Source organism: Salvelinus fontinalis, chromosome 3, assembly GCF_029448725.1.
Source record: "Salvelinus fontinalis isolate EN_2023a chromosome 3, ASM2944872v1, whole genome shotgun sequence".
NCBI classification, from domain to species: domain Eukaryota; kingdom Metazoa; phylum Chordata; class Actinopteri; order Salmoniformes; family Salmonidae; genus Salvelinus; species Salvelinus fontinalis.
Window position 1 is genome coordinate 28,942,520 of NC_074667.1, and position 25,267 is coordinate 28,967,786.

General features: G+C 44.4%; 1 protein-coding gene across 1 annotated transcript in view; it reads right to left on the reverse strand.

Moving 5' to 3' along the window:
• The window catches only part of optc (opticin), a 41,385-nt gene that overhangs the window by 11,093 nt on the left and 5,025 nt on the right, over positions 1-25,267 (reverse strand). The window contains exons 2-5 of the mRNA XM_055911881.1: positions 17,466-17,716; positions 16,009-16,229; positions 15,599-15,770; positions 14,773-14,931 (exon numbers count right to left, since the gene is read on the reverse strand). Of these exons, the coding sequence (XP_055767856.1) occupies positions 14,773-14,931; positions 15,599-15,770; positions 16,009-16,221 (544 nt within the window). The 5' untranslated portion in view covers positions 16,222-16,229; positions 17,466-17,716. The remainder of the gene's footprint in view (positions 1-14,772; positions 14,932-15,598; positions 15,771-16,008; positions 16,230-17,465; positions 17,717-25,267) is intronic.

Here is a 25,267-nt window from a genome sequence, read left to right on the forward strand (position 1 = left end):
ACACTTCAGAACAAACTTCCTTTTGATTTTTCGGGGGACTATCTGTCGTGCTATGTTTGTATGGACTAATAGCAGTAAGGCCAATACAAATGTTCATCAAATATTTTAAAATACATTGCTTTTGGAAAGTATTCACTTTTTCCACATGTTGTTACGTTACTGCCTTATTCTAAAATATATTCAATTGGTTTTTCCCCTCATCAATCTACACACAAAACCCCATAATGACAAAGATTCTTTTTTATGTTTTAAATGTTTGCAAATTTATAACAAAACCCCCCTGACAATATCACATTTACATAAGTATTCAGACCCTTTACTCAGTACTTTTCGGAAGCACCTTGAGTCTTCTTGGGTATGACACTACAAGCTTGGCACACCTGTATTTGGGGAGCTTCTCACATTCTTCTCTGCAGATCCTCTCAAGCTCTGTCAGGTTGGATGGGGAGTTTTGCTGAACAGCTATTTTCAGGTATCTCCAGAGCTGTTCGATAGGGTTCAAGTCCGGGCTCTGGTTGGGCCACTCAAGGACATTCAGACACTTGTCCCGAAGCCACTCCTGTGTTGTCTTGGCTGTGTGCTTGGGGTTGTTGTCCTGTTGGAAGGTGAACCTTTGTCCCAGTCTGAGGTCCTGAGCGCTCTGGAGAAGGTTTTCATCAAGGATCTCTCTGTACTTGCTGATCTGCTCTGTTCATCTTTTCCTCGATCCTGACTAGTCTCTCAGACCCTGCCATTGAAAAACATGCCCATAGCATGATGCTTCTACAACCATGCTTCACCGTAGGGATGGTGCCAGTTTTCCTCCACACGTGACGCTTGGCATACAGGCCAAAAAGTTCAATATTGGTTTCATCAGACCAGAGAATCTTGTTTCTCATCATCTGAGAGTCCTTAAGGTTCCTTTTGGCAAACTCAAAGGGGGCTGTCATGTACCTTTTACTGAGGAGTGGCTTCCATCTGGCCACTACCATAAAGGCCTGATTGGTGGAGTGCTGCAGGGGAGGTTGTCCTTCTGGAAGGTTCTCCCATCTCCACAGAGGAACTCTGGAGCTCTGCCAGAGTGACCATCGGGTTCTTGGTCACCTCCCTGGCCAAGGCCCTTCTAAGGCCCTTCTCCCCGATGTCTCACTTTGGCCTGGTGGGTAGCTCTGGGTAGAGTCTTGGTGGTTCCAAACATCTTCCATTTAAGAATAATGGATGCCACTGTGTTCTTGGGGACCTTCAATGCTGAAGAAATGTTGTTGTACCCTTCCCCAGATCTGTGCCTCTACAGAATCCTGTCTCGGATCTCTAATAACATTTCCTTCCACCTCATGGCTTGGTTTTTGCTCTGACATGCACTGTCAACTGTGGGATTTTATATAGACAGCTGTGTGCCTTTCCAAATCATGTCCAATTAATTAAATTGACCAGACATGGTAGAAACATTTCAAGGATGATCAATGGAAACAGGATGCACCTGAGCTCAATTTATTTTGTGTCTCATGTCAAGTGGTCTGAATACTTATGTAGATAAATGATTTATGTTTTTATTTGGAATAAATCTGTTTGCGCTTTGTCATTATGGGGTATTGTGTGTATATTAATGAGGTAAACAATTTATTTCATATGTTTTGGTATTAGGCTGTAAGGTAACACAATTAGGAAAAAGGGAAGGGTTCTGAATACTTTCCGAATGCACTGTACATAAAACAATTATCAAAATTAAGTAGCAAAATTTCCTTGGTATGACCTTCCTAAAACAGCTTAGTAGAACCCCCCCCCCCCCCCCTTAGACTGTAATGGGTTAATCTTACAAAAAGTGTCCCTTTGCATCAATGTCTCCACCACTACTGACCACATCGTAAACCATAGCACGCACTGGGTCAAAGGTGCACTTGGTAGAGATGGATTCCTGCTCTTTAAAATCTAAATCAAACTTGGTGCCATCCTTTAGAAATATGCCTGCAGGGCCGTACTTGTGTCCAAACTTACTAGTAGCATCAGTGCAAAGGGTGAGCTTATTCAAAGCATCCTCCAGATGTTGCATTGAAAACTGTCATGCCTCCAAAACCATGTACATGCAGGATATTGGACCTGGTCACCTGTCAACCTGTGACCCACCAAGTTTTTCCAAAACAACCTTGACAACCTGTGATGCTTTTACTGAAATAACACACATGGTAGGGATCAAATCCATACAAACCTCTCTAACAGCATCTGTGTAACAGCTTCCGCCTCATCTATCCTTTCCTTGTACAGCCTGTCTCTCTCCTCCCTGAGACGCTCACACTCCTTTTCCAGGTTCCTCCTATCACAACGTTCCCTATCTAACTCCTCAACAACAGAGTCTGTTCTCCCGAGCACATTCCAACACAGTGACACTGTCATCTTCATCACAATCTCCTACAAAAAAAGTAGATCCTGACTCTAGCATCTTTTAGGAAGATGAAACACTCTCTTATCAAAACTCCCCTGTTTCAGTCCAGCTAAACGTTTCCCGTTTGCTTTCATTCAAATGTAGACATCAATCCACTGATAGATTGCGGAGAGTTACTGTCATCAGCAATGTAAGCCCCAAGATCAAAGTTCTGCTGCAGCACATCTAAAATCAACTTATTGCATGACTCTGACTGTGGGACAGTCACCTGAGCACGGTTGCTTATCTCCAGCATAATGCCATTGGTCAACTGGTCAACACCAAACTTACATGGCCCTTAAATAGACAAATAAAACTCAATTGCAAAATCCTGACTTACCCTACCGTCCATACTAACACTGCTGCTGTGTCTCCTCCCCACAGGCCGAAGTGACAATTATCCCTGGCAGTGCATTAGTTTCGCTGGGCACATTGAGCCTCATTGGCTAAAATACAGACAATCAGATCATAAAAGCCAGTGGTATAGACATGTAAACACAGACAACTCACTACTCTCTCCAAACACACACCTGGCAGTTATTTGGGGAAAAAGTTCAACAAAATATAGCTGTGAGCAGCAAGGACCAGGGTTCACAGGATGACGGAAAGGACACAAGAAGTGTAGGACAACAAAACAAGCACTCTATCGTGTATGAACGATCTTCAAATATGTACAATAAGTGAAAGCATTACTATGTGTACCTCTCTACAAGGATGACGCAAGTGAAGTTTAGTCTAGTGCTTGAAGTTGGTTATCTTTGAATGCAGCAGGTAATCATTCTTAAAGTCAATACTTAATGTATTGAGTTTATATTCCAATTCTGGGGTCAATTTGACTAATGGTTTGTGTTAATATTTGTGTAATATGTTCAGCATTACTTTGAATTCGGCAACGAACCATTTTCAAATTCATTAGAAGCTAATTCATTGAGTTTATATACCACATGGAGTCAATTTCAAATCAAATCAAAATGTATTTGTCAAATGAGCTGAATACAACAGGTAATACCTAACAGTGAAATGCTTACTTACAAGCCCTTAACCAACAATGCAGTTTTAAGAAAAATGTTAAGTAAAAAATAGATAAGTATAAAATAAGAAATAAAAGTAACTGCTTGCCTTGCAGTAGCAGAGAGAAAAGTCTATGACTAGGGTGGCTGGAGTCTTTGACAATTTTTAGGGCCTTCCTCTGAAACCGCCTGGTATAGAGGTCCTGGATGGCAGGAAGCTTGGCGCCAGTGATGTACTGGACCGTACACACTACCTTCTGTGGTGTCTTGCGGTCAGAGGCCAAGCAGTTGCCATACCATGCAGTGATGCAACCATCACTGGTTGGATCTGAGGACCCATGCCAAATATTTTCAGTCTCCTGAGGGGGAATATGTTTTGTTGTGCCCTCTTCACGACTGTCGTGGTGTGTTTGGCCTATGTTAGTTTGTTGTTGATGTGGACACCAAGGAACTTGAAGCTCTCAACCTGATCCACTACAGTCCCGTCGATGAAAATGAAGGGCGTGGTCGGTCCTCCTTTTCCTGTAGTCCACAATCATCTCCTTTGCCTTGATCATGTTGAGGGAGAAGTTGTTGTCCTGGCACCACACAATCAGGTCTCTGACCTCCTCCCTATAGGCTGTCTCATCGTTGTCGGTGATCAGGCCTAACACTGTTGTGTCATCAGCAAACTTAATGGTGGTGTTGGAGTAGTGCCTGGCCATGCAGTCATAAGTGAACAGGGAGTAAAGGAGGGAACTGAGCACGCACCCCTGAGGGGCCCGCGTGTTGAGGATCAGAGTGGCAGATATGATGTTACCTACCCTTACCACTTGGGGGCGGCCCGTCTGTAAGTCCAGGATCCAGTTGCAGAGGGAGATGTTTTGTCCCAGGGTCCATAGCTTAGTGATGAGCTGTAAGGGCATTATGGTGCTGAACGCTGAGCTTTAGTCAATGAATAGCATTCTGACATAGGTGTTCCTTATGTCCATTTGCGAAAGGGCAGTGTGGAGTGCAATAGAGATTGCATCATATGTGGATCTGATGGGGCGGAATGCAAATTGGAGTGGGTCTAGGGTTTCTGGGATAATGGTGTTGATGTTGTCCATAACCAGCCTTTCAAAGCACTTCATGGCTACAGACGTGAGTACTATGGGTCGGTAGACTTTTAGGCAGGTTACCTTAGTGTTCTTAGGTATAGGGACAATGGTGGTCTGCTTGAAACATGACAGACAGACAAGGAGAGGTTGAATATGACAGTGAGGTCACTTGCCTATTGGTCAGCACATTCTCAGAGTACACATCCTGGTAATCCGTCTGGCCCTGCGGCCTTGTGAATGTTGACCTGTTTAAGGGTCTTACTCATATCGGCTATGGAGAGCGTGATCACACGGTCTTCCCAGAACAGCTGATGCTTTCATGCATGTTTCAGTGTTACTTGCCTCGAAGCGAGCATAGAAGTAATTTAGCTTGTCTGGTAGGCTCGGGTCACTGGGCCGCTCGCAGCTGTGCTTCCCTTTGCTATCTGTAATAGTTTGTAAGCCCTGTCACATCCGACAAGCGTCAGAGCCGGTGTAGTAAGGTTCGATCTTAGTCCTGTATTGACGCAATGCCTGTTTGATGGTTCGTCGGAGGGCATAGCGTGATTTCTTATAAGCTTCCGGGTTAGAGTTCCGCTCCTTGACAGTGGCAGCTCTAGCCTTTAGCTCAGTGCAGATGCTGCTTGTAATCCTTGGCTTCTGTTTGGGGTACGTACGTGCTGTCACTGTGGGGACGACATCATCGATGCACTTATTTATGAAGCCAGTGACTGATGTGGTGCACTCCTCAATGCCATCGGAAGAATCCCGGAGCATATTCAAGTCTGTGCTAGCAAAGTAGTCCTGTAGCTTAGCATCTGCTTCATCTGACCACTTTTTATTGACTGAGTCACTGGTGCTTCCTGCTTTAGTTTTTGCTTGTAAGCAGGAATCAGGAGGATAGAATTATGGTCAGATTTGCCAAATGGAGGGTGAAGGAGAGCTTTGTATGCGTCTCTGTGTGTGGAGTAAAGGTGGTCTAGAGTTTTTTTCCCTCTGGTTGCACATTTAACATGCTCGTTGCTTCGAGGTGAGCAAAACCTCGAGACTTCCTTAGATGTCGTGCACCAGCTGTTGATTACAAATATACATGTACCTCGACCCCTTGTCTTACCAGAGGCGACTGTTCTATCCTGCCAATAGTGTATAACCCGCCAGCTGTATGTTATTAATGTCGTCGTTCAGCAACGACTCAGTGAAACTTAAGATATTACAGTTTTTAATGTCCCGTTGGTAGGATATATGTGCTTGTAGTTTGTCTATTTTATTATCCAATGATTGTACGTTGGCTAATAGGACCGATGGTAAAGGCAAATTACACACACGCCGCTTGATCCTCACAAAGCACCCCGACCTTCGTCCTCGATATCTCTGTCTCTTTCTTCTGCAAATGACGGGGATGAGGGCCTTGTCGGGTGTCTGGAGTAAATCCCCCTCGTCCGACTCGTTAAAGAAAATGTGTCTTTCAATACGAGGTAAGTAATCTCTGTCCTGATTTCTAGAAGCTCTTTTCTAGAAGCTTTCATAAGAGACGGTGGCAGAAACATTATGTACAAAATAAGTTACAAATAACGCGAAAAAACACACACAATAGCACAATTGGTTAGGAGATGTATGTCATGTAAAATTAGGACATGTAAAATGTCAGCCATTCTCTCCGGTGCCATTCTAAAACAATTGGACTTTTTAAAGTATTTTTTAGAATTAGCATATGTGCTAAAGTGCATCTATAGGTACAGTGTGACCATATTCGAATGCATAAATGTTTTATTTATCAAAACCATGAATACCTAGTCAGTTGCACAACTGCATCCAGCCAAAATGTGTCTTCCGCATTTGTCCCCAATTGGCTACCTTAATCCACATAGCAGTTGTTGTTAGGAGTTAACTGCCTTGCTCAAGGGCAGAATGGTTTGTATACCTTGCTGGTTCAGGGATTCGAACCAGCAACCTTTCTGTTACTGGCCCAACACTCTTAGCCGCTGGGCTAACTGCCGCCTTGTCTAGAATGATGCAATGAGTTTAAATACAACATCTGGAATGAATCTGACTTATGGTTCCTCGGTGTTGGAAAACATACCCAATTGTCATACTTAAGTAAAAGTAAAGATACCTTAATAGAAAAGGACTCAAGTAAAAGCGAAAGTCATCCAGGAAAATACAATTTGAGTAAAAGTCTAAAAGTTTTTGGTTTTAAATATACTTACGTTTCTAAACGAAATGCAATCGCTAAAATACACTTAAGTATCAAAAGTACAAGTATAAATCATTTCAGACAGAACTATTTTTTTTAAGTGTGCCAGGGGCACACTCCAGCCCTCAGACATTAAATTACAAATGAAGCATTTGTGTTTAGTGAGTATGCCGGATCAGCAGCAATAGGGATGACCAGGGTTGTTCTCTTGATAAGTGTGTGAATTTGACCATTTCCCCTGTCCTGCCAAGCATTCAAAATGTAATGAGTACGTTTGATTGCATATGGTTTTGAGCATTAGCGTTACACATGCAAAGAATGAGTTGTTAATAGTTTCCTTGTTATTTTTTTAGTATCAACACCAAATTCAGTGTGGTCCATCTTTTACATGGACAAATTATTGGAGATAATATACAACAATTACTTGAAAGAATGAACAGTTTACTTACTAACGGAGCTGCCTACTCCAGACGACTCATTTTTTAAATCAAATGAGCAAAAAATATTTCATTTGATTTGGAATCCTAAGCCAGACAAAATTAAACGTGCCTAATTATATAATGAATATGAGTTTGGGAGATTAAAATTATTAAATATTAAAGCTTTAAACCTGTCACTAAAAGCTTCACTCATTCATAACCTAAAATGGTTCTCCAGTAGATTATTAAGAAGGCTCATTCTTTTTGTCTTTATACAGTTTGATCCTCCAGAAATGTTATGGTTACACTCAAATACTGAACCTTTTGTCAATAGGGGGGCGCCATTTCGACTTTGTAAAAATTCGTTCCCAAATTAAACTGCCTCTTACTCAATTCTTGCTCGTACAATATGCATATTATTATTACTATTGGATAGAAAACACTCTCTAGTTTCTAAAACCGTTTGTATTATTTCTCTGAGTGAAACAGAACTCATTCTGCAGCACACTTCCTGTCAGGAAGTGAGATTTCTGAAATCGAGATCCCTGTTCTAGGGTCAGTTTATAAGTTCCCATGTAAGCTATGGGGCTACATGCACTGCATACGCCTTCCTCTAGATGTCATTAAGCGGTGAGAATTTGAATGGAGTGGATTGCACCATCTGTGGCACTATAAAACCTCATGGAAAGGAAGGTCCGACCTTTTCAACGGGGGGCCTGACGCAGGAGGGACATCACAAATGCGTCCTGAAAAGCTTTCGTTTTAGCAGTTCTATATCTCCTGCTCTGATTTAATTCGATTTTTGTCTTAAAAACTTCATAAGGTAGTTAATTTAAACCGACTTATAGCAGCTTATATCAGTTTATTGCGATTTTCTGGAATTTCTTTGTCACGCGCTATCGCGAATTGGACACCTCTCCGGTGCATGGCTAGCGTTAGCTGCTATTTCTACAGGAGAAGAAGACATCTTTCAACCAAAAGACGATTGTTCTGGAGAAAGGACACCTTGCCCAAGATTCCGATGGAAGCTCAGCAAATAGTAAGAAGTCTTTATGCTGTAAATTCGTATTTATGTTGACAAATGTTAAACAATAATTACGCCATGAATTTCGGTGCGGTCTCGCTTTAGCGCACGCTGTATGCGTAGTAACGTTCATTTTAAAAATCTAACACAGCGGTTGCATTAAGAACTAATGTATCTTTCGTTTGCTGTCCAACCTGTATTTTTTTGTCAAGTTTATGATTACTTATCGATTAGAATAGGTGCCTCTCCAAGATGGCGCTGGACAGATTGCTTGAAGTTTGGCCACTAATCACATTGTATAACCACGATTTGTGCCGCTAAATATGCACATTTTCGAACAAACCCTATATGCATTGTGTAATATGATGTTACAGGACTGTCATCTGAAGAAGTTTATGAAGGTTAATCAAAAATTATTTATCTTTTGCCTGTTTGTTACGATCGCTAACCTTTGCTGCTGGTAAATGGCTTGTGTTTCTGGCTATTGTGGTAAGCTAATATAATGCTATATTGTGTTTTCGCTGTAAAACACTTAGAAAATCACAAGATTCACAAGATGTTTGTCTTTCATTTGCTGTACGCTGTGTATTTTTAAGAAATGTTTTATGATGAGTATTTGGGTAATACACGATGGTCTCTGTAGTTATTCTAGTTGCTTTGGTGAGAGTTGTGATGGTGGCTGCAATGGTAAACTATGATTTATACCTGAAATATGCACATTTTTCTAACAAAACATATTTATTGTATAGCATATGTTATCAGACTGTCATCTGATGAAAGTGTTTCTTGGTTAGTGGCTATTTATATCTCTATTTGGTCGAATTTGTGATAGCTACCTATGCAGTAAAAAAATGGTGGAGTAAAAAAAGTGGTGTCTTTTGCTAACGTGGTTAGCTAATAGATTTACATATTGTGTCTTCCCTGTAAAACATTTTAAAAATCAGAAATGATGGCTGGATTCACAAGATGTGTATCTTTCATCTGGTGTCTTGGACTTGTGATTTAATTATATTTAGATGCTAGTATTTACTTGTGACGCTATGCTAGGCTATGCTAGTCAGCTTTTTTACTGATGGGGTTGCTCCGGATCCGGGATAGGGAGGAAGTAGAAGTTAATAAAAAAACATTCTTTATGGATAAAAAAAAAAAAGATTGTATTATATTTATTAATTCAATTACGAATAGAAACGGTGGAGTTATGTCACATATGCATCTATCGGAAATATTTGTGAATGTCCGCTCAATCCAAACTTACAACCAACTGATTGCAGCAATACTACAAAAATAGAGGAGGCAAGTGGAAAAGGGAGAAGATATGGTAGTTGTTTGGAATTGGCATAAATAGAAAAATATACCAGTTTAATTTGAGGAAAAAATGTTGACAGCAGAGCCAAACAGTTTGCAAAATAAATGGGAAGAGATTTTCGATTACCGATTCTATAGCACATGGTTTATGAACTGGTACAAAAAACAACACTTGATTCAAACTTAAGAGTTTTTCAATTTAAATTATTATATAAAATTATTGCAACTAACAGAATGCTATATATATATGTGGCATACAACAATCTCAGCTCTGTAGAATCAGAATCACAAGATCAATTATTCTGGTATTGCCCCATGTAGCTTGTTTCTGATCACAGGTTCAGTAATGGTTCAAAAATCACAACATGCACTTAAAATACACCTTACACATAGCGGTTTTGGGCAATTTGGAAAGGCAGAGTCAGTCACAAAATAATATAATAATACTCGTAGGAAAGGTTTTCATCTTTAGCTCATAATCTGTGGATACTATATGATTAGAATTTGTTTTAACCTATGTAAAACGTCACAGCACAATTGAAAAATATATGGATAATGGAAATCATACAAGGGTTGTCTATGGTGATAGGTGGGATGGGCACACACACACACACACACACACACACACACACACACACACACACACACACACACACACACACACACACACACACACACACACACACACACACACACACACACACACACACACACACACACACACACACACACACACACACAGACACAGTTGTTTGAATGGAAGGTCTTTCATGGCCATGCAAGTGCTAGAATATGCAACATCAACAAAAAAATGCTTTAAAACTTTAATACATACTTACATTTTCGATATAGTTTAATTCTCTAGCAATGGTCAACAAACAATTTGAGCATGAAGAATTTAGAAAATAAAAAGGGCAAATATTGTACAATCCAGGTGTGCAAAGCTCTTAGCGACTTACCTAGGAAGATTCACTTTCACACCCTGACCATAGAGAGCCCTTGGTTCTCTATGGTGTAGTAGGTCATGGCGTGACTAGGGGGTGGTTTAGTCTATTTCTATGTTGGTGCTAATATGGTTCCCAATTAGAGGCAGCTGTTTATCGTTGCCTCTGATTGGGGATCATATTTAGGTTGCCATTTCTCCACCTGTGATTGTGGGATATTGATTGTTTGTGTTAGTGTGTTTGGGCACTACTACTTCACGTTCTTTGTAATTATTGTTGTTTTGTTTCCAGTTTTACTTTGTATTAAAAAGATGTGGAACTCAATGCACGCTGCGCCTTGGTCCGCTCATTTTGAAGATCGTGACAGAATATCCCACCAAACCAAGACCAAGCAGCGTGCCCAAAAGGGAAAGGAGTTTTGGACATGGGAAGAAGTGATGGGTGGATGCGAAACCCTTCCTTGGCGTCAGACGGAAGGTAATAAGGGAGGACGCCAGGGTTCGCGGCCACAGAACGGCCAAGGACAACCCCAATACTTTTTTGAGGGGGGGCACAAGGGGTGGCCGGTCGAGCAGAGGAGAGTGTCAGAGCCCGCCTTGGAGTTGATGGAACAATGTGAGGAAGGACACCGGAGAGAGGGGTTAGCATGGAGTAGACTGCAGCGCAGGCGGGCTGAAGAGCTGGTCATCAGTCCGATGCCATCTATGACGCCTCCACGCACCAGATCTCCAGTGCGCCTCCCCAGCCCAGTATGTCCTGTGCCGGGTTCCTCGCACTCGCCATGAGGAGCGTGTCGTCAGTCCGCTGCCAAAGAAACCCCAAGATTCTTTTGGGGGGGGGATACATGGAGCTGGCGGCTGAGCCGCGGGAAGAGCCAGAGACTGTCAGGGAGGCAATGGAGAAGTTGAGAGATGAGAGAGATGTTGTGCAAGTGTGTTCTGCTCAACATTCAACCAGAAGATCCGGTTAGCAGTCTGGTGAAACCTGTGCCGGTTCCACACATCAGATCTTCAGTGCACCTCCCCAGCCCGGTACGTCATGTGCCGGTTCCCTGCATTTTGTGTTAAAGAGCCAGAGACCGTCAGGGAGGCAATGGAGAAGTTGGGAGAGAGAGAGATGAGAGAGATGTTGTGCAAATGTGTTCTGTTCAACATTCGACCAGAGGATCCGGTTAGCAGTCTGGTGAAACCTGTGCCGGCTCCACACATCTGGACTCCAGTGCACCTCCCCAATCCGTTACATCCTGTGCCTCCTCCCCGCACTCGCCCTGAAGTGCATGTCATCAGTCCGGTGCCACCTGTACCGGCTCCACGCACTAGGCCTCCAGTGCGCATTCACAGTCCAGAGCTTCCGGCGACGGCTCCCAGTCCAGAGCTTCCGGCGACGGTTCCCAGTCCAGAGCTTCCGGTGACGGTTCCCAGTCCAGAGCTTCCGGTGACGGTTCCCAGTCCAGAGCTTCCGGTGACGGTTCCCAGTCCGGAACCTCCAACGACGGTCCACGGTCTGGAACATACAGTGGCGGTCCACGGTCCGGAACCTCCAGCGGCGGTCAACGGACCGGAACCTCCAGCAACGTTCAATGGTCCGGAGCTTCCATGTAAGGCGTAGAGTCCTGCTCCAGGGCAGGAGCCTTCCTCTGCGCCGGTGGCAAGTCCAGGCACGGCGTCCAGTCCAGCTCCATGGCCGGAGCCTTCCTCTGCGCTGGTACCCAGTCAAGGCACGGCATCCAGTCCCGCTCCAGGCCCGGAGCTTCTCTCTGCGCCGGTGCTCAGTCCAGGCGCAGCGTCCAGTCCTGCTACAAGGCCGGAGCCTTCATCTGCGCCGGTGCCCAGTCCAGGCATGGCGTCCAGTCCCGCTCCATTGCGGAGCCTTCCTCTGCACCGGTGCCCAGTCCAGGCATGGCGTCCAGTCCCGCTCCAAGGCCGGAGCCTTCCTCTGCGCCGGTGCCCAGTACAGGCACGGCGTCCAGTCCCGCTCCAAGGCCAGAACCTTCCTCTGCGCCGGTGCCAAGTCCAGGCACGGTGTCTAGTCCAGCTCCAAGGCCGGAGCCTTCCTCTGCACCGGTGCCAAGTCCAGGCATGGCGTCCAGTCCCGTTCCATGGCCGGAGCCTTCTTCTGCGCCGGTACTCAGTCCAGGCACGGCGTTCAGTCCAGCTCCAAGGCCGGAGCCTTCCTCTTCGCCGGTGCCCAGTCCAGGCACGGCGTCCAACCCAGCTCCATGGCCGGAGTCCTCCTGTGCGCCGGTGCCCAGTCCTGGCACGGCGTTCAGCCCGGCGCGATGGCCGGAGCCCTTCTTTGTGCCGATGCCCAGTCCAGGCAAGGCGTTCAGCCTGGCGCGATGGCCGGATCCGGGGTCTGGGCGGGGGCTACGACCTACACTGGAGCCGCCACCGACACTAATCACCCCCACTACCCTCCCCATTTGGTTTCAGGTTTTACGGCCGGAGTACGCACCTTTGGGGGGGGGGGGGGGTACTGTCACGCGTGACTAGGGGGTGGTCTAGGGGGCGTGACTAGGGGGTGGTCTCGTATGTCTATTTCTATGTTGGTGCTAATATGGTTCCCAATTAGAGGCAGCTGTTTATCGTTGCCTCTGATTGGGGATCATATTTGGGTAGCCATTTCTCCACCAGTGGTTGTGGGATATTGATTGTTTGTATTTGTGTATTTGGGCACTACTACTTCACGTTCTTTGTTTTGTTGTTTTGTTTCCAGTTTCACTTTGTTTTAAAAAGATGTGGAACTCAATGCACGCTGCGCCTTGGTCTGCTCATTTTGAAGATCGTGACAATCACAGCTGTAATTGCTGACTCTAACATGTATTGACTCAGGTGTGTGAATACTTATATAAAATAATTTCTGTATTTCATTTTCAATACATTTCTAAAAACATGTTTTCACTTTGCCATTATGGGATATTGTGTGTAGATGGGTGAGAATTTGCATTTATTTAATCCATTTTGAATGTAGGCTGTAACACAACAAATATGCAATAAGTAAAGGGGTATGAATACTTTCTGAAGTTACTGTAATTTTGTGTTTAAAAAATACAAATATTTCCTGAGTGTTTTTAGATCTCCTAGATATAGGCCACACACTTCAAATCCTTATTCCTTAAGATCTATTTTTAGACTGTCTAAAAATGTATGCATTTGTATGGGCTATAGTAGTAAATTAATATTTTTATCAAGTCATTGGACTGCCGAAGGAGAAGCAAGAGACTGAACTTTCCCTCTTTAGTTAACACTATCAACGTGTCGCTCTACTGTGGGAATTGTGCTCAAATCAACACAATATTAGCCACTTTCAATGTAACAAACTGAAACAAAACTAACTATGCAAGACTTATTTTGCAAAACTAACTGTGCAAGAGATTCTATTGCATTAACATGCAGGACACATGGACCTACTCTACACAGACCGGTGTGCCATAACCAATCAGAGCTGCAGTAGGACTATATGCAAATAACCATTGCCATATATGGATCTGTGCCATTCACTTTGACCTGGACTGTGTTAAAAGCATGAGCGGTTGTGCTTGTTTTGAGATCAAAGCTAGAGCTGCATGTGCCACCTGTGCACATTTGTTAATATTCTTTGCTAGTTAGTCAGTTATTAGCCCAGTTATAGCTAATTTGGAGTCAACAATGGTGGAGTGGTTGCTTCCTATGAGAGCACAAAAACTTTTAAAAGCAAGTCAGGCCTAGATCTTTTTTATATCTTAAAGGGGCAGTGTTGTATTTTGAGACTGTCTTCAATAAGCTAAGCAGCCGATAGGCAGAGGGTAGCATAATTTGTCTGATTCTCTGTAATAATGGTACGGGAATAATAATGAGTTTTATTTTGTAAAGTGGTTTCTTGCATCAAACAACACAACATTTTCAGTCACTGCCTTGTCTGAAGGACAAGTGGTTAAACAGGTTATTGTCAAGCCATGCATGTTTTTTTCAAAAGTATCATGGATTGTAGGCCTACATTGAAAACCACACCTTTGCTGCTACTGTAGGCTGAATGATAAAACAGCTATTTCTATGTTCAAATGTTATGAGATGCATTTTTATCCATTGTTTTTGATGGTAGGCCACTCTGATAGGTCTACATTATGATCAAATAGCCGCAGCAGCCCGTGTAATCACCCTCACTACTTGCAGCGTGAGGTGAACTACTGTTTCACACAGAGAAGGGGGTGAGGTGAACATATAATGTATTGTCAGTTATTATTATTTTGGCCCTATCTAGCTCAGTATTATTGGTCTCTAAAGGGGGGAAATTAGGTTTTGCAGCCAGTAGTGTGTGTGTGTGTGTGTGTGTGTGTGTGTGTGTGTGTGTGTGTGTGTGTGTGTGTGTGTGTGTGTGTGTGTGTGTGTGTGTGTGTGTGTGTGTGTGTGTGTGTGTGTGTGTGTGCCTGCATATATCTTACTGAGGTTGATGAAGTCAGTGTTCTTGATGTGTCTGATACTGTTGAAGCGTCCGTAGAAGTGTGTGGTATCTTTAGGCAGTGGAGGAATCTGCTCCAGGTTAGCATCATCACAATACACACTTCCACTGATGCACACACACAGCAAACATGTAGGCATACCTGCACAGAGACAGAGAGAACATTACACACACACACTCCTACTGGTATGCATGCATGACTGTAAGTCACTTTAGATAAATATTATTGATAAATATTATAAATACTATTATTACCCTCTTGCTCTTTTGCACCCCAGTATCTCTACTTGCACATCATCATCTGCACATCTATCACTCCGGTATTAATGCTAAATTGAAATTATGTTCACCTCCAGGGCTTATTTATTGCCTACCTCCCTACTCTTCTACATTAGCACAAATTTTAAATAGATTTTTCTATTTTTCTTTCCTTTTGTACATTTGTTTATGTGTAACTCTGTGTTGTTGTTTTTGTCGCACTGCTTTGCTTTATCTTGGCCAGGTCACAGTTGTAAATGAGAACTTGTTCTCAGCTGGCCTACCTGCTTAAATAAAGGTGAAATATTTTTTTTTTAAATGACAACAAATTAAAGTGTCTGCTAAATGGCATATTATTAATTTACACACAGCAGACACGTAGGCATACCTGCACAGAGAGAGATTACATTTTGTGCACACACACACACACACACACACACACACACACACACACACACACACACACACACACACACACACACACACACACACACACACACACACACACACACACACACACACACACACACACGCACACACACACGGCTTACCCAGGCCAGTGTCGGGTCCAAACAGGCCTGGTCCTTTGAAGTCCAGAGTTACTGGAGCCAGGGGAGGGGTCGGCCTGGGGGACAGGGTCATCTCCTCCTCATACTCAGGAGGGGGCATGTTGGCCGGGGGAGGGGTCTCAGGAGCAGGGGGGGCCACCGTCCCCACCTCGATCTGCTCTCACAGAGAAGAGTACATTAGTAGATTGACCAATTCACCTCTCTCAACCACTCTCTCTCGTTTCCCTTCTTCCACTCCCATCATTCCTTCCCTTCCCTCTCACACCTATTCCTATCGCCCATATTGTCCACTCTTACTTTTCTTCTCTCTTTATCTTGCCTCTCCTCTCTTGTTCCTTCCTCTTTTTTCTCACCCTCTGCTAGTCTCTCCTCTCTCCTCCTCTCCTTCTCACCTCTTGGTCTAGGTCTTCATAGTCATAGTTTTCTCCATTGAGGTCCAAGTTTTCCCAGTCTGTCTCTCCATTCATATCAAAGTCATCCAGGTCATAGGGCTGTTCGTCTGGCTCCGCCCCCCCCTGAGGGGCACACACACTGGGGCAGGGGCCTAGCAGAGTCAGGGCAAAGGCCACAACCACACACAGCAGGGCCATTCTCAGGCTACACATGGAACTACCTGTGATAAGAGATTGTCAGTCAAAGGGTTAAATTCAGTAGGCTTTGGTTAGTGTTAATGCTAGCATCTAAAATGTACCAAGTCATCTTACAAATACAGCACTTGGTTTCAATTCATATCACAACCATATCACCTCTTAGGATAAACAGTTGTGATAGAGCGAATGTTGTAAATTAATTCTGTATGGTCGCAATCAGCGATAGTAACCTGGTGGATTTTTTGGTTTGTAAACCCCATCTGCATGGTAATTGATCTATATTTTATAGGCTCTTCTATTCTGTTTTTAACAAGGGCATTAGTCCAATGTTTGCATGACCTCTAGGGTCCACCTCTCCCTACCGCCTCCGGCCTGTCTAGCCTAAGTAAACCTGGAGATGTCTTAGTTCACACACACGCACACACAGACAACTCCAGATGTCCACTGTCTCAGACACAACCACCTCCAAGGGCAAATCAAATGCAACTGGATAATTCAAACGATGTACAGTCTTTTTAGGTCAGATCTCCACATTTCCCTGTTCTCCGAATGTGACCCTGTATGTTTTGGTGTTTGTTTCTGCACCTCAGATCTGACCTCAGATCAGACCTAAGTTTGCCCAGGGGTCACATCTAGGATCCCTGTTGCTTTGGAAACAAGGGAGTATTGTTGAGTTGTTGGTAAGAATGCAGATGGAATGTTTGCTCTGAAAGCAGACATGAGTGTGTGAGTCTGGCCTTGGGTTTGTCTGGTGCCAACAGAACTTAACACAAGTCATACACAAAACAGGATTATGCACCAGAAGTTATATTATTTGACGACCAATAAGGTCTATTGAATGGAATATTGAGATGACTGATATTATCAACAAACTGAGTGCTGATATTCTACTAGTCAAGCCACAGCTACTGACACAGCAGGAATGCGTTTCAAGGGATGTCAATTGAATGACTTAAACATGTGCATAAATAGAAATGATATTGTACGTAATGAGTCAGCAAAATCACAGTAATGTTGTTGCCAATCAGACAAATATCCAAATCCCACTCTGACACTAACAAAAGTGGAATTACACCACTTTATGATGATGTGTACCGATTGACATGACCAGTTTATTGTATTAGTCCCTTAATAAAACCAAACCCCATTGGCCCTTGAGTCATTCTCTAGTGACAGTGGGGTTTAGCAGCACAAGAGTATGCTTAGAGAGAAAAACAATTTCCAAATACACTGTGTAGTATTCATGAAATAGAACTTACCAGTGTCAGGAGTTAACTAGTCCCCTTTTAATCCTCTCTCTTCTCCTGTCTTCTCCTTTAGAGGGCTGGTCTAGCAGGGTTAACTAGTCCCCCTCTCCTCGTCTCTTCTCTATTGTGTTCTCCTTTAGAGTGCTGGTCTAGCAGGGTTAACTTGTCCCCCTCTCCTCGTCTCTCCTCTATTGTGTTCTCCTTTAGAGTGCTGGTCTAGCAGGGTTAGCCAGTGGAGGAATGGACCCCTGTTGTTCAGTTGGCTGTTGAGGGATGTGGCCAAAATAATGGGTCATTATTAGGAGGGGTACATAGGAGGGGGGAGAAAAGGGTGCATTTGAGGGAAGGCAAGGTCATTTAGGTCAACATGCACTCAGCTGTTACTAATCCCCCCCCCCCCCCCCCACACACAAACACACACACACACACACACACACACACACACACACACACACACACACACACACACACACACACACACACACACACACACACACACACACACACACACACACACACACACACACACACACACACACGTACACACTCTCACACATGCACACATTCCTACTTCTCCCAGACCCCTCCTCCTCTAGTCTTTTTGAAGGCCTGATTACTCTAGCTGACAGACCAATGTCGAATAACACAAGGATTATATGGTCTATATGAAAAATTCCAGAACAATCAAAAACGTTCACCTTCCCAAAATGGTTCTATCCAGCTCTGTCCAATTTACGTCAACAAGAAGGCACCATATGGGAGTTAAGGTTAGGGTTAGAGTTTTGCTAGGGTTCCTAGACTAACTTTGCAATAGGAGATGCTCTACCTTGGCTGGAATTGGCTGGGATCTAACCTGGAACTCCACATCCAAGCCTTTTCACCAGTTACAGTGCATTCAGAAATTCTTCACACCCCTTGACTTATTCAACATTTTGTTGTGTTACAGCCTGAATTTAAAAGGGGTTAAATTAATATTTTGTGCAACTGCCTTACACACAATAACCCATAATGTCAAAGTGTAATTATGTTATTATACATTTTTACAAATTTATTCAAATTGAAAAGCTGAAATGTCTTGAGTCAATAAGTATCTTTGTTATGACAAGCCTACATCATTTCAGGAGTAAAAATGACCTTAACAAGTCACATAAAAAGTTGCATGGACAAACTCTGTGTGCAACAATAGTGTTAAACATGATTTTTGAACGACTACCTCATCTTTGTACCCCACACATACAATTATCTGTAAGGTCCCTCAGTCGAACAGTGAATTTCAAACACAGATTCAAGACCAGGGAGTTTTTACAAGGCCTCGCCTTGTAGCTAAATGGGTGAAAATGTAAAAAGCAGACATTGAATATCCATTTGAGAATGGTGAGGTTATTAATTACACTTTGGATGGTGTATCAATACACCAAGTCACTACAAAGACACAGGTGTCCTTCCTAACCCAGTTGCCGGAGAGGAAGGAAACCGCTCAGTGACTTCACCACGAGGCCAATGGTGACTTTAAAACCGTTACAGAGTTTAATGGCTGTGATAGGAGAAAACTGAGGATGGATCAACAACATTGTAGTTAATCCACAATACTAATATAAATGACAGAGTGAAAAGAAGGAAGCCCGTACAGAATAAAAATATTCCAAAACTTGAATCCTGTTTGCAATAAGGCAACTGCAAACAAATTGGCAAAGAAATTACCTTCATGTCCAGAATACAATGCATTAGGTTTGGGGAAAATCCAACACAACACATCCGTGAGTACCACTCTTCATATTTCCAAGCACGGTTGTGGCTGCATCATGTTATTGGTATACTTGTCATCAGAAAGGACTAGGGAGTTTTTCAGGATGAAAAAAAATGGAATAGATGTCACGATCGTTGTAATGATTGGACCTACGCGTGCGTAGAATTCCACATGTTTAATACATAATAAACTCACCAAAGAGAAGAAAAAACGAAACGTGACGTTCTGGGTTGCTCACAGGCAGCTACACAAAAACATAGTCAAGATCCCACAAAGCACAAAAGGGGAAATGGCTGCCTAAATATGATCCCCAATCAGAGACAACGATAAACAGCTGCCTCTTTTGCGAATCATACCAGGCCAACATAGATATATAATTCCCCTAGATAACACAGCCTTAATCACACCCCGACCTAACCAACATAGAGAATAAACAGTTCTCTATGGTCAGGGTGTGACAATAGAACTAAGCACAGGCAAACTCCTAGAGGAAAACTTGGTTCAGTCTGCTTTCCAACAGACACTGGCAAAGAAATTACCTTTCAGCAGGACATAAAACAAAATGGCAAATATGCACTGAAGTTGCTTACGAAGACGACATTGAATGCTCCTGAGTAGCCTAGTTACAGTTTTGAGTCAAATCGACTTGAAAATTGATGGCAAGACTAGAAAATGGCTGTCTTCCAACTTGACGGATTTTGAAGAATTTTTAAAATAATAATGTGTACAATCCAGGTGTGCAAAGTTCTTAGAGAAAGATTCACAACTGTAATTGCTGCCAAAGGTCATTCTAAATGTCACGTTCCTGACCTATTTTCTGTTAGTTTGTTATATGTGTTAGTTGGTCAGGACGTGAGTTTGGGTGGGCATTCTATGTTTTCTGTTTCTGTGTTGGTTTTTGGGTTGCCTGGTATGGCTCTTAATTAGAGGCAGGTGTTTGGCGTTCCTCTAATTAAGAGTCATATTTAGGTAGGCGTTGTCACAGTGTTCGTTGTGGGTGATTGTCTTCCGTGTCTGTGTAATTGTTTGCACCATACGGGACTGTTACGGTTTGTTCGGTTTGTGTAGTCTAACCTGTTGAGGCTGGGGGCGCTGTTGTCACTATTTATGGTAATCGTGTAATTTTTGAAACGGCTTCCTACAAAATTCTTGATCGTACAATATGCATATTATTATTATTATTATTGGATAGAAAACAGTCTATAGTTTCTATAGGAGTTGAAATTTTGTCTCTAAGTGGAACAGAACCCATTCTACAGCAATTTCCCTGACATGGAGTCAGATTTCAGAAATTTTGGCCACTGTTCTGGAGTCAGTTTTAAAGCCAATGTTATTCCTATGAGTATACGGACACTGCTTACGTCTTCCCCTGGATGCCTTTATGTGATGACGATTTGAATGGGGTCGATTGCGCGTTCACAGGCACTATAAATTAAAAAACCCTGTAGCTAGTAAGTCTTTTGGAGCTGCATTATGCGCGTGGAGGACACCGACCCACACCTGTTCCAAGCATTAGTGTTGGGAGTAATCTTTCTCTGGTCATGTTAAGACTCGTTATAGGAGTTAAAAACATCATAAGGTAGTTAATTTAAAGCGTTTTATAGCAATTTATATCCGTTTAGTGCGATTTTGGGACATTTATTTCTGAAACGCTGTGAATCGCTGGGCACGCTTCCAGTTCATGCTGAACGCAGTTGGCATTTCCACATGGCAAGAGGACAGCTTTCCACCAAAAGACGATTAGACCCAAGAAAGGATCCTTTGCCCAAGATACTGATGGAAGAACAGCTCAAAGTAGGAAATTTTTATTATGATAAATCGTGTTTCTGTCGAAAAATGTTAGTGGCTTAGGACGCCATGTTTTTTGACGTAGCTTCGCTTGGCGCAAACTGTATTGAAAAGTAAGGATAATTTAAAAAATGTAATTCCGCGATTGTATTAAGAATTAAATTGTCTATCAATCGCTGTCCACCCTATATTTTTTAGTCACGTTTATGAGTATTTATGTATACAAGTAGATCACTGTCTAATATGGCGCACGGACATTTTCTCACCAGCTGGGCTACTTTCCCCATTGTCTAACCATGATTTTGGTGGCTAAATATGCACATTTTCGAACAAACTGTATATGCATGTTGTAATGTGATGTTACAGGGGTGTCATCTGAAGAATTCTGAGAAGGTTAGTGAAAAAAAATATATATTTGGCGATGTTTACGTTATCGCTCACTTTGGCTAGAATTAATGCTGGGGTAATGTTTGCACATGTGCTATGCTAATATAACGATTTATTGTGTTTTCGCTGTAAGACACTTAGAAAATCTGAAATATTGTCTGTATTCACAGGATCTGTGTCTTTCGATTAGTGTATGCTGTGTATTTTTACGAAATGTTTGATGATTAGTAAGTAGGTAAACACGTTGCTCTATGTAGTTATTCTAGTCCATTTGTGACGGTGGGTGCAATTGTAACCTATGCCATCTACCTGAAATATGCACATTTTTCTAACAAAACCTATCTCATACCATAAATATGTTATCAGACTGTCATCTGATGAGTTTTTTTCTTGGTTAGGGGCTATAAATATCTTAGTTTAGCCGAATTGGTGATAGCTACTGGTGTTGGTGGACAAATAAAAGATGGTGGATTATGCTAATGTGTTTTTAGGTAATAGATTTACATCTTTACATATTGTGTCTTCCCTGTAAAACATTTTAAAAATCGGACATGTTGGCTGGATTCACAAGATCTGTGTCTTTCATTAGCTGTATTGGACTTTAATGTGTGAAAGTAAAATATTTAAAAAATATTTTTTTTTTGAATTTCGCGGCTCTGCCTTTTCAGTGGGGGCGGGGGGGGAGTGCCGCTAGCGGCACCCTCATCCTAGACAGGCTAATTGTCCTATTCGTGCGTTCTTCTTGTTTTATGTGAGTTCGTCGTATAGGTTTGTCTACACCGTTTGTTGTTTTTGTTAGTTTAGTCACTTTCGTGTTTTGTTAAATAAATTATGTCGTTAAACTCCACTGCGCCTTGGTTCGATCACTACTCCTCATTTTCGGTAGAAGAGGAGGAGGACCGCCGTTACAGAATCACCCACCAATCCAGAGCCAAGCAGCGGAATTTCGAGCAACGGGAAAGTATACAGGACTTGTGGAGTTGGGAGCAAATATTTAACGGAGAAGGACCATGGGCTAAAGTGAATCACCGTCCATGGGAACAGCTGGAGGCAGCTCGAAGAGTGGAGGAAAAGAGAGAGAGGAACCGGAGTTATGAGGGAACGCGTCTCGCACGGAAGCCCAAAAAGCCCGTGAGTAACACCCAAAAATTTCTTGGGGGGGGCTAAGAGGTAGTGGGCCAAGGGCAGGTAGGAGACCTGCGCCCACTTCCCAGGCTTACCGTGGAGAGCGGGAGTACGGGCAGGCGCCGTGTTACGCAGTAGAGCGCACGGTGTCTCCTGTACAAGTGCATAGCCCAGTGCGGGTTATTCCACCTCCCCGCACTGGTAGGGCTAGATTGGGTATTGAGCCAGGTGTCATGAGGCCGGCTCAACGCGTCTGGTCTCCAGTGCGTCTCCTCGGGCCGGCATACATGGCACCTGCCTTACGCATGGTTTCCCCGGTTCGCCTACATAGGCCGGTGCGGGTTATTCCACCTCCCCACACTGGTCGGGCGACCGGGAGCATTCAACCAGGTAAGGTTGGGCAGGCTCAATGCTCAAGAGGGCCAGTACGCCTCCACGGTCCGGTATTTCCGGCGCCACCTCCCCGCCCCAGCCTAGTACCTACAGTGCCTACATTACGCACTAGGCTACCAGTGCGTCTCCTGAGCCCTGTTCCTCCTCCACGCACTCTCCCTGTAGTGCGTGTATCCAGTTCGGTGCCTCCAGTTCCGGCACCACGCACTAAGCCTCCTGTGCGTCTCCAGAGCCCTGCACACACTGTTTCTTCTCCCCCTACTAATCCTGATGTGCTTGCCCTCAGCCCGGTGCCACCAGTGCCGGTACCACGCACCAGGTATAGAGTGTGCTTTGAGAGTCCAGTGTGCCCTGTCCCTGCTCCCCGCACTAGCATGAAGGTGCGTGTCCTTAGCCCGGTGCCTCCAGTTCTGGCACCACGCACCAGGTCTACAGTGCGCCTTATCCGGCCAGAGCCATCCGTCTCCCCAGCGCCATCTGAGCCATCCGTCTCCCCAGCGCCATCTGAGCCATCCGTCTCCCCAGCGCCATCTGAGCCATCCGTCTCCCCAGCGCCGTCTGAGCCATCCGTCTGCCATGAGCCTACAGAGCCGTCCGCCAGACAGGAGCCGCTAGAGCCGCCCGCCAGACAGGAGCCGCTAGGGCCACCCGCCAGACAGGATCTGCCAGAGCCGCCAACCAGACAGGATCTGCCAGAGCCGCCAACCAGACAGGATCTGCCAGAGCCGCCAACCAGACAGGATCTGCCAGAGCCGCCAACCAGACAGGATCTGCCAGAGCCGCCAGCGAGCCATGAGCAGCCAGAGCCGTCAGAGAGCCATGAGCGTCCAGAGCCGTCAGCCTGCCATGAGCGTCGAGAGCCGTCAGCCTGCCATGAGCTTCGAGAGCCGTCAGCCTGCCATGAGCGTCGAGAGCCGTCAGCCAGCCATGAGCGTCGAGAGCCGTCAGCCAGCCATGAGCGTCGAGAGCCGTCAGCCAGCCATGAGCGTCGAGAGCCGTCAGCCAGCCATGAGCGTCGAGAGCCGTCAGCCAGCCATGAGCGTCGAGAGCCGTCAGCCAGCCATGAGCGTCGAGAGCCGTCAGCCAGCCATGAGCGTCGAGAGCCGTCAGCCAGCCATGAGCGTCGAGAGCCGTCAGCCAGCCATGAGCGTCGAGAGCCGTCAGCCAGCCATGAGCGTCGAGAGCCGTCAGCCAGCCATGAGCGTCGAGAGCCGTCAGCCAGCCATGAGCGTCGAGAGCCGTCAGCCTGCCATGAGCGTCGAGAGCCGTCAGCCTGCCATGAGCGTCCAGATTCGTCAGTCAGCCATGAGCTGCCCTTCAGCCAGAAACGGCTATATACCCAGAACTGCCCCTCAGTCCAGAGCTGTCTCTCTGTCCGGAGCTGCCCTTCAGTCCGGAGTTGCCCCTCTATCCTGATCTCCCTCTCTATCTTGAGCTACCTCTATTTTCTGATCTATCCCTCTGTCTGGTGCTATCCCTCTGTCTTGATTTATCTCTCTGTCCCGGTGCTGTCCCTGTCATTGATGTTACTAAGAGGATTTGTGGGGGTAAATTGTGGGTGGACATTTTTAGGGGGAGAGGGAGGCTAGGATTGATTATGGTGGGGTGGGGACCTCGCCCGGAGCCTGAGCCACCACCGTGGTCAGATGCCCACCCAGACCCTCCCCTAGACTTTGTGCTGGTGCGCCCGGAGTTCGCACCTTATGGGGGGGGTTATGTCACGTTCCTGACCTATTTTCTGTTAGTTTGTTATATGTGTTAGTTGGTCAGGACGTGAGTTTGGGTGGGTATTCTATGTTTTCTGTTTCTGTGTTGGTTTTTGGGTTGCCTGGTATGGCTCTTAATTAGAGGCAGGTGTTTGGCGTTCCTCTAATTAAGAGTCATATTTAGGTAGGCGTTTTCACAGTGTTCGTTGTGGGTGATTGTCTTCCGTGTCTGTGTAATTGTTTGCACCATACGGGACTGTTACGGTTTGTTCGGTTTGTGTAGTCTAATTGTCCTATTCGTGCGTTCTTCTTGTTTTATGTGAGTTCGTCGTATAGGTTTGTCTACACCGTTTGTTGTTTTTGTTAGTTTAGTCACTTTCGTGTTTTGTTAAATAAATTATGTCGTTAAACTCCACTGCGCCTTGGTTCGATCACTACTCCTCCTTTTCGGTAGAAGAGGAGGAGGACCGCCGTTACACTAAAGTATTGACTCAGGGGTGTAAATACTTATGTAAATTAGATATGTATGTATTTCATTTTCAATAAATTTGCTAACATCTAAAAAAATATGTTTTCACTTAGTCATTATGGGGTATTGTGTGTAGATGGGTGAGAAAAAAAATCTATTCCATACATTTTTTACTTAGGCTGTAACACAACAAAACGTG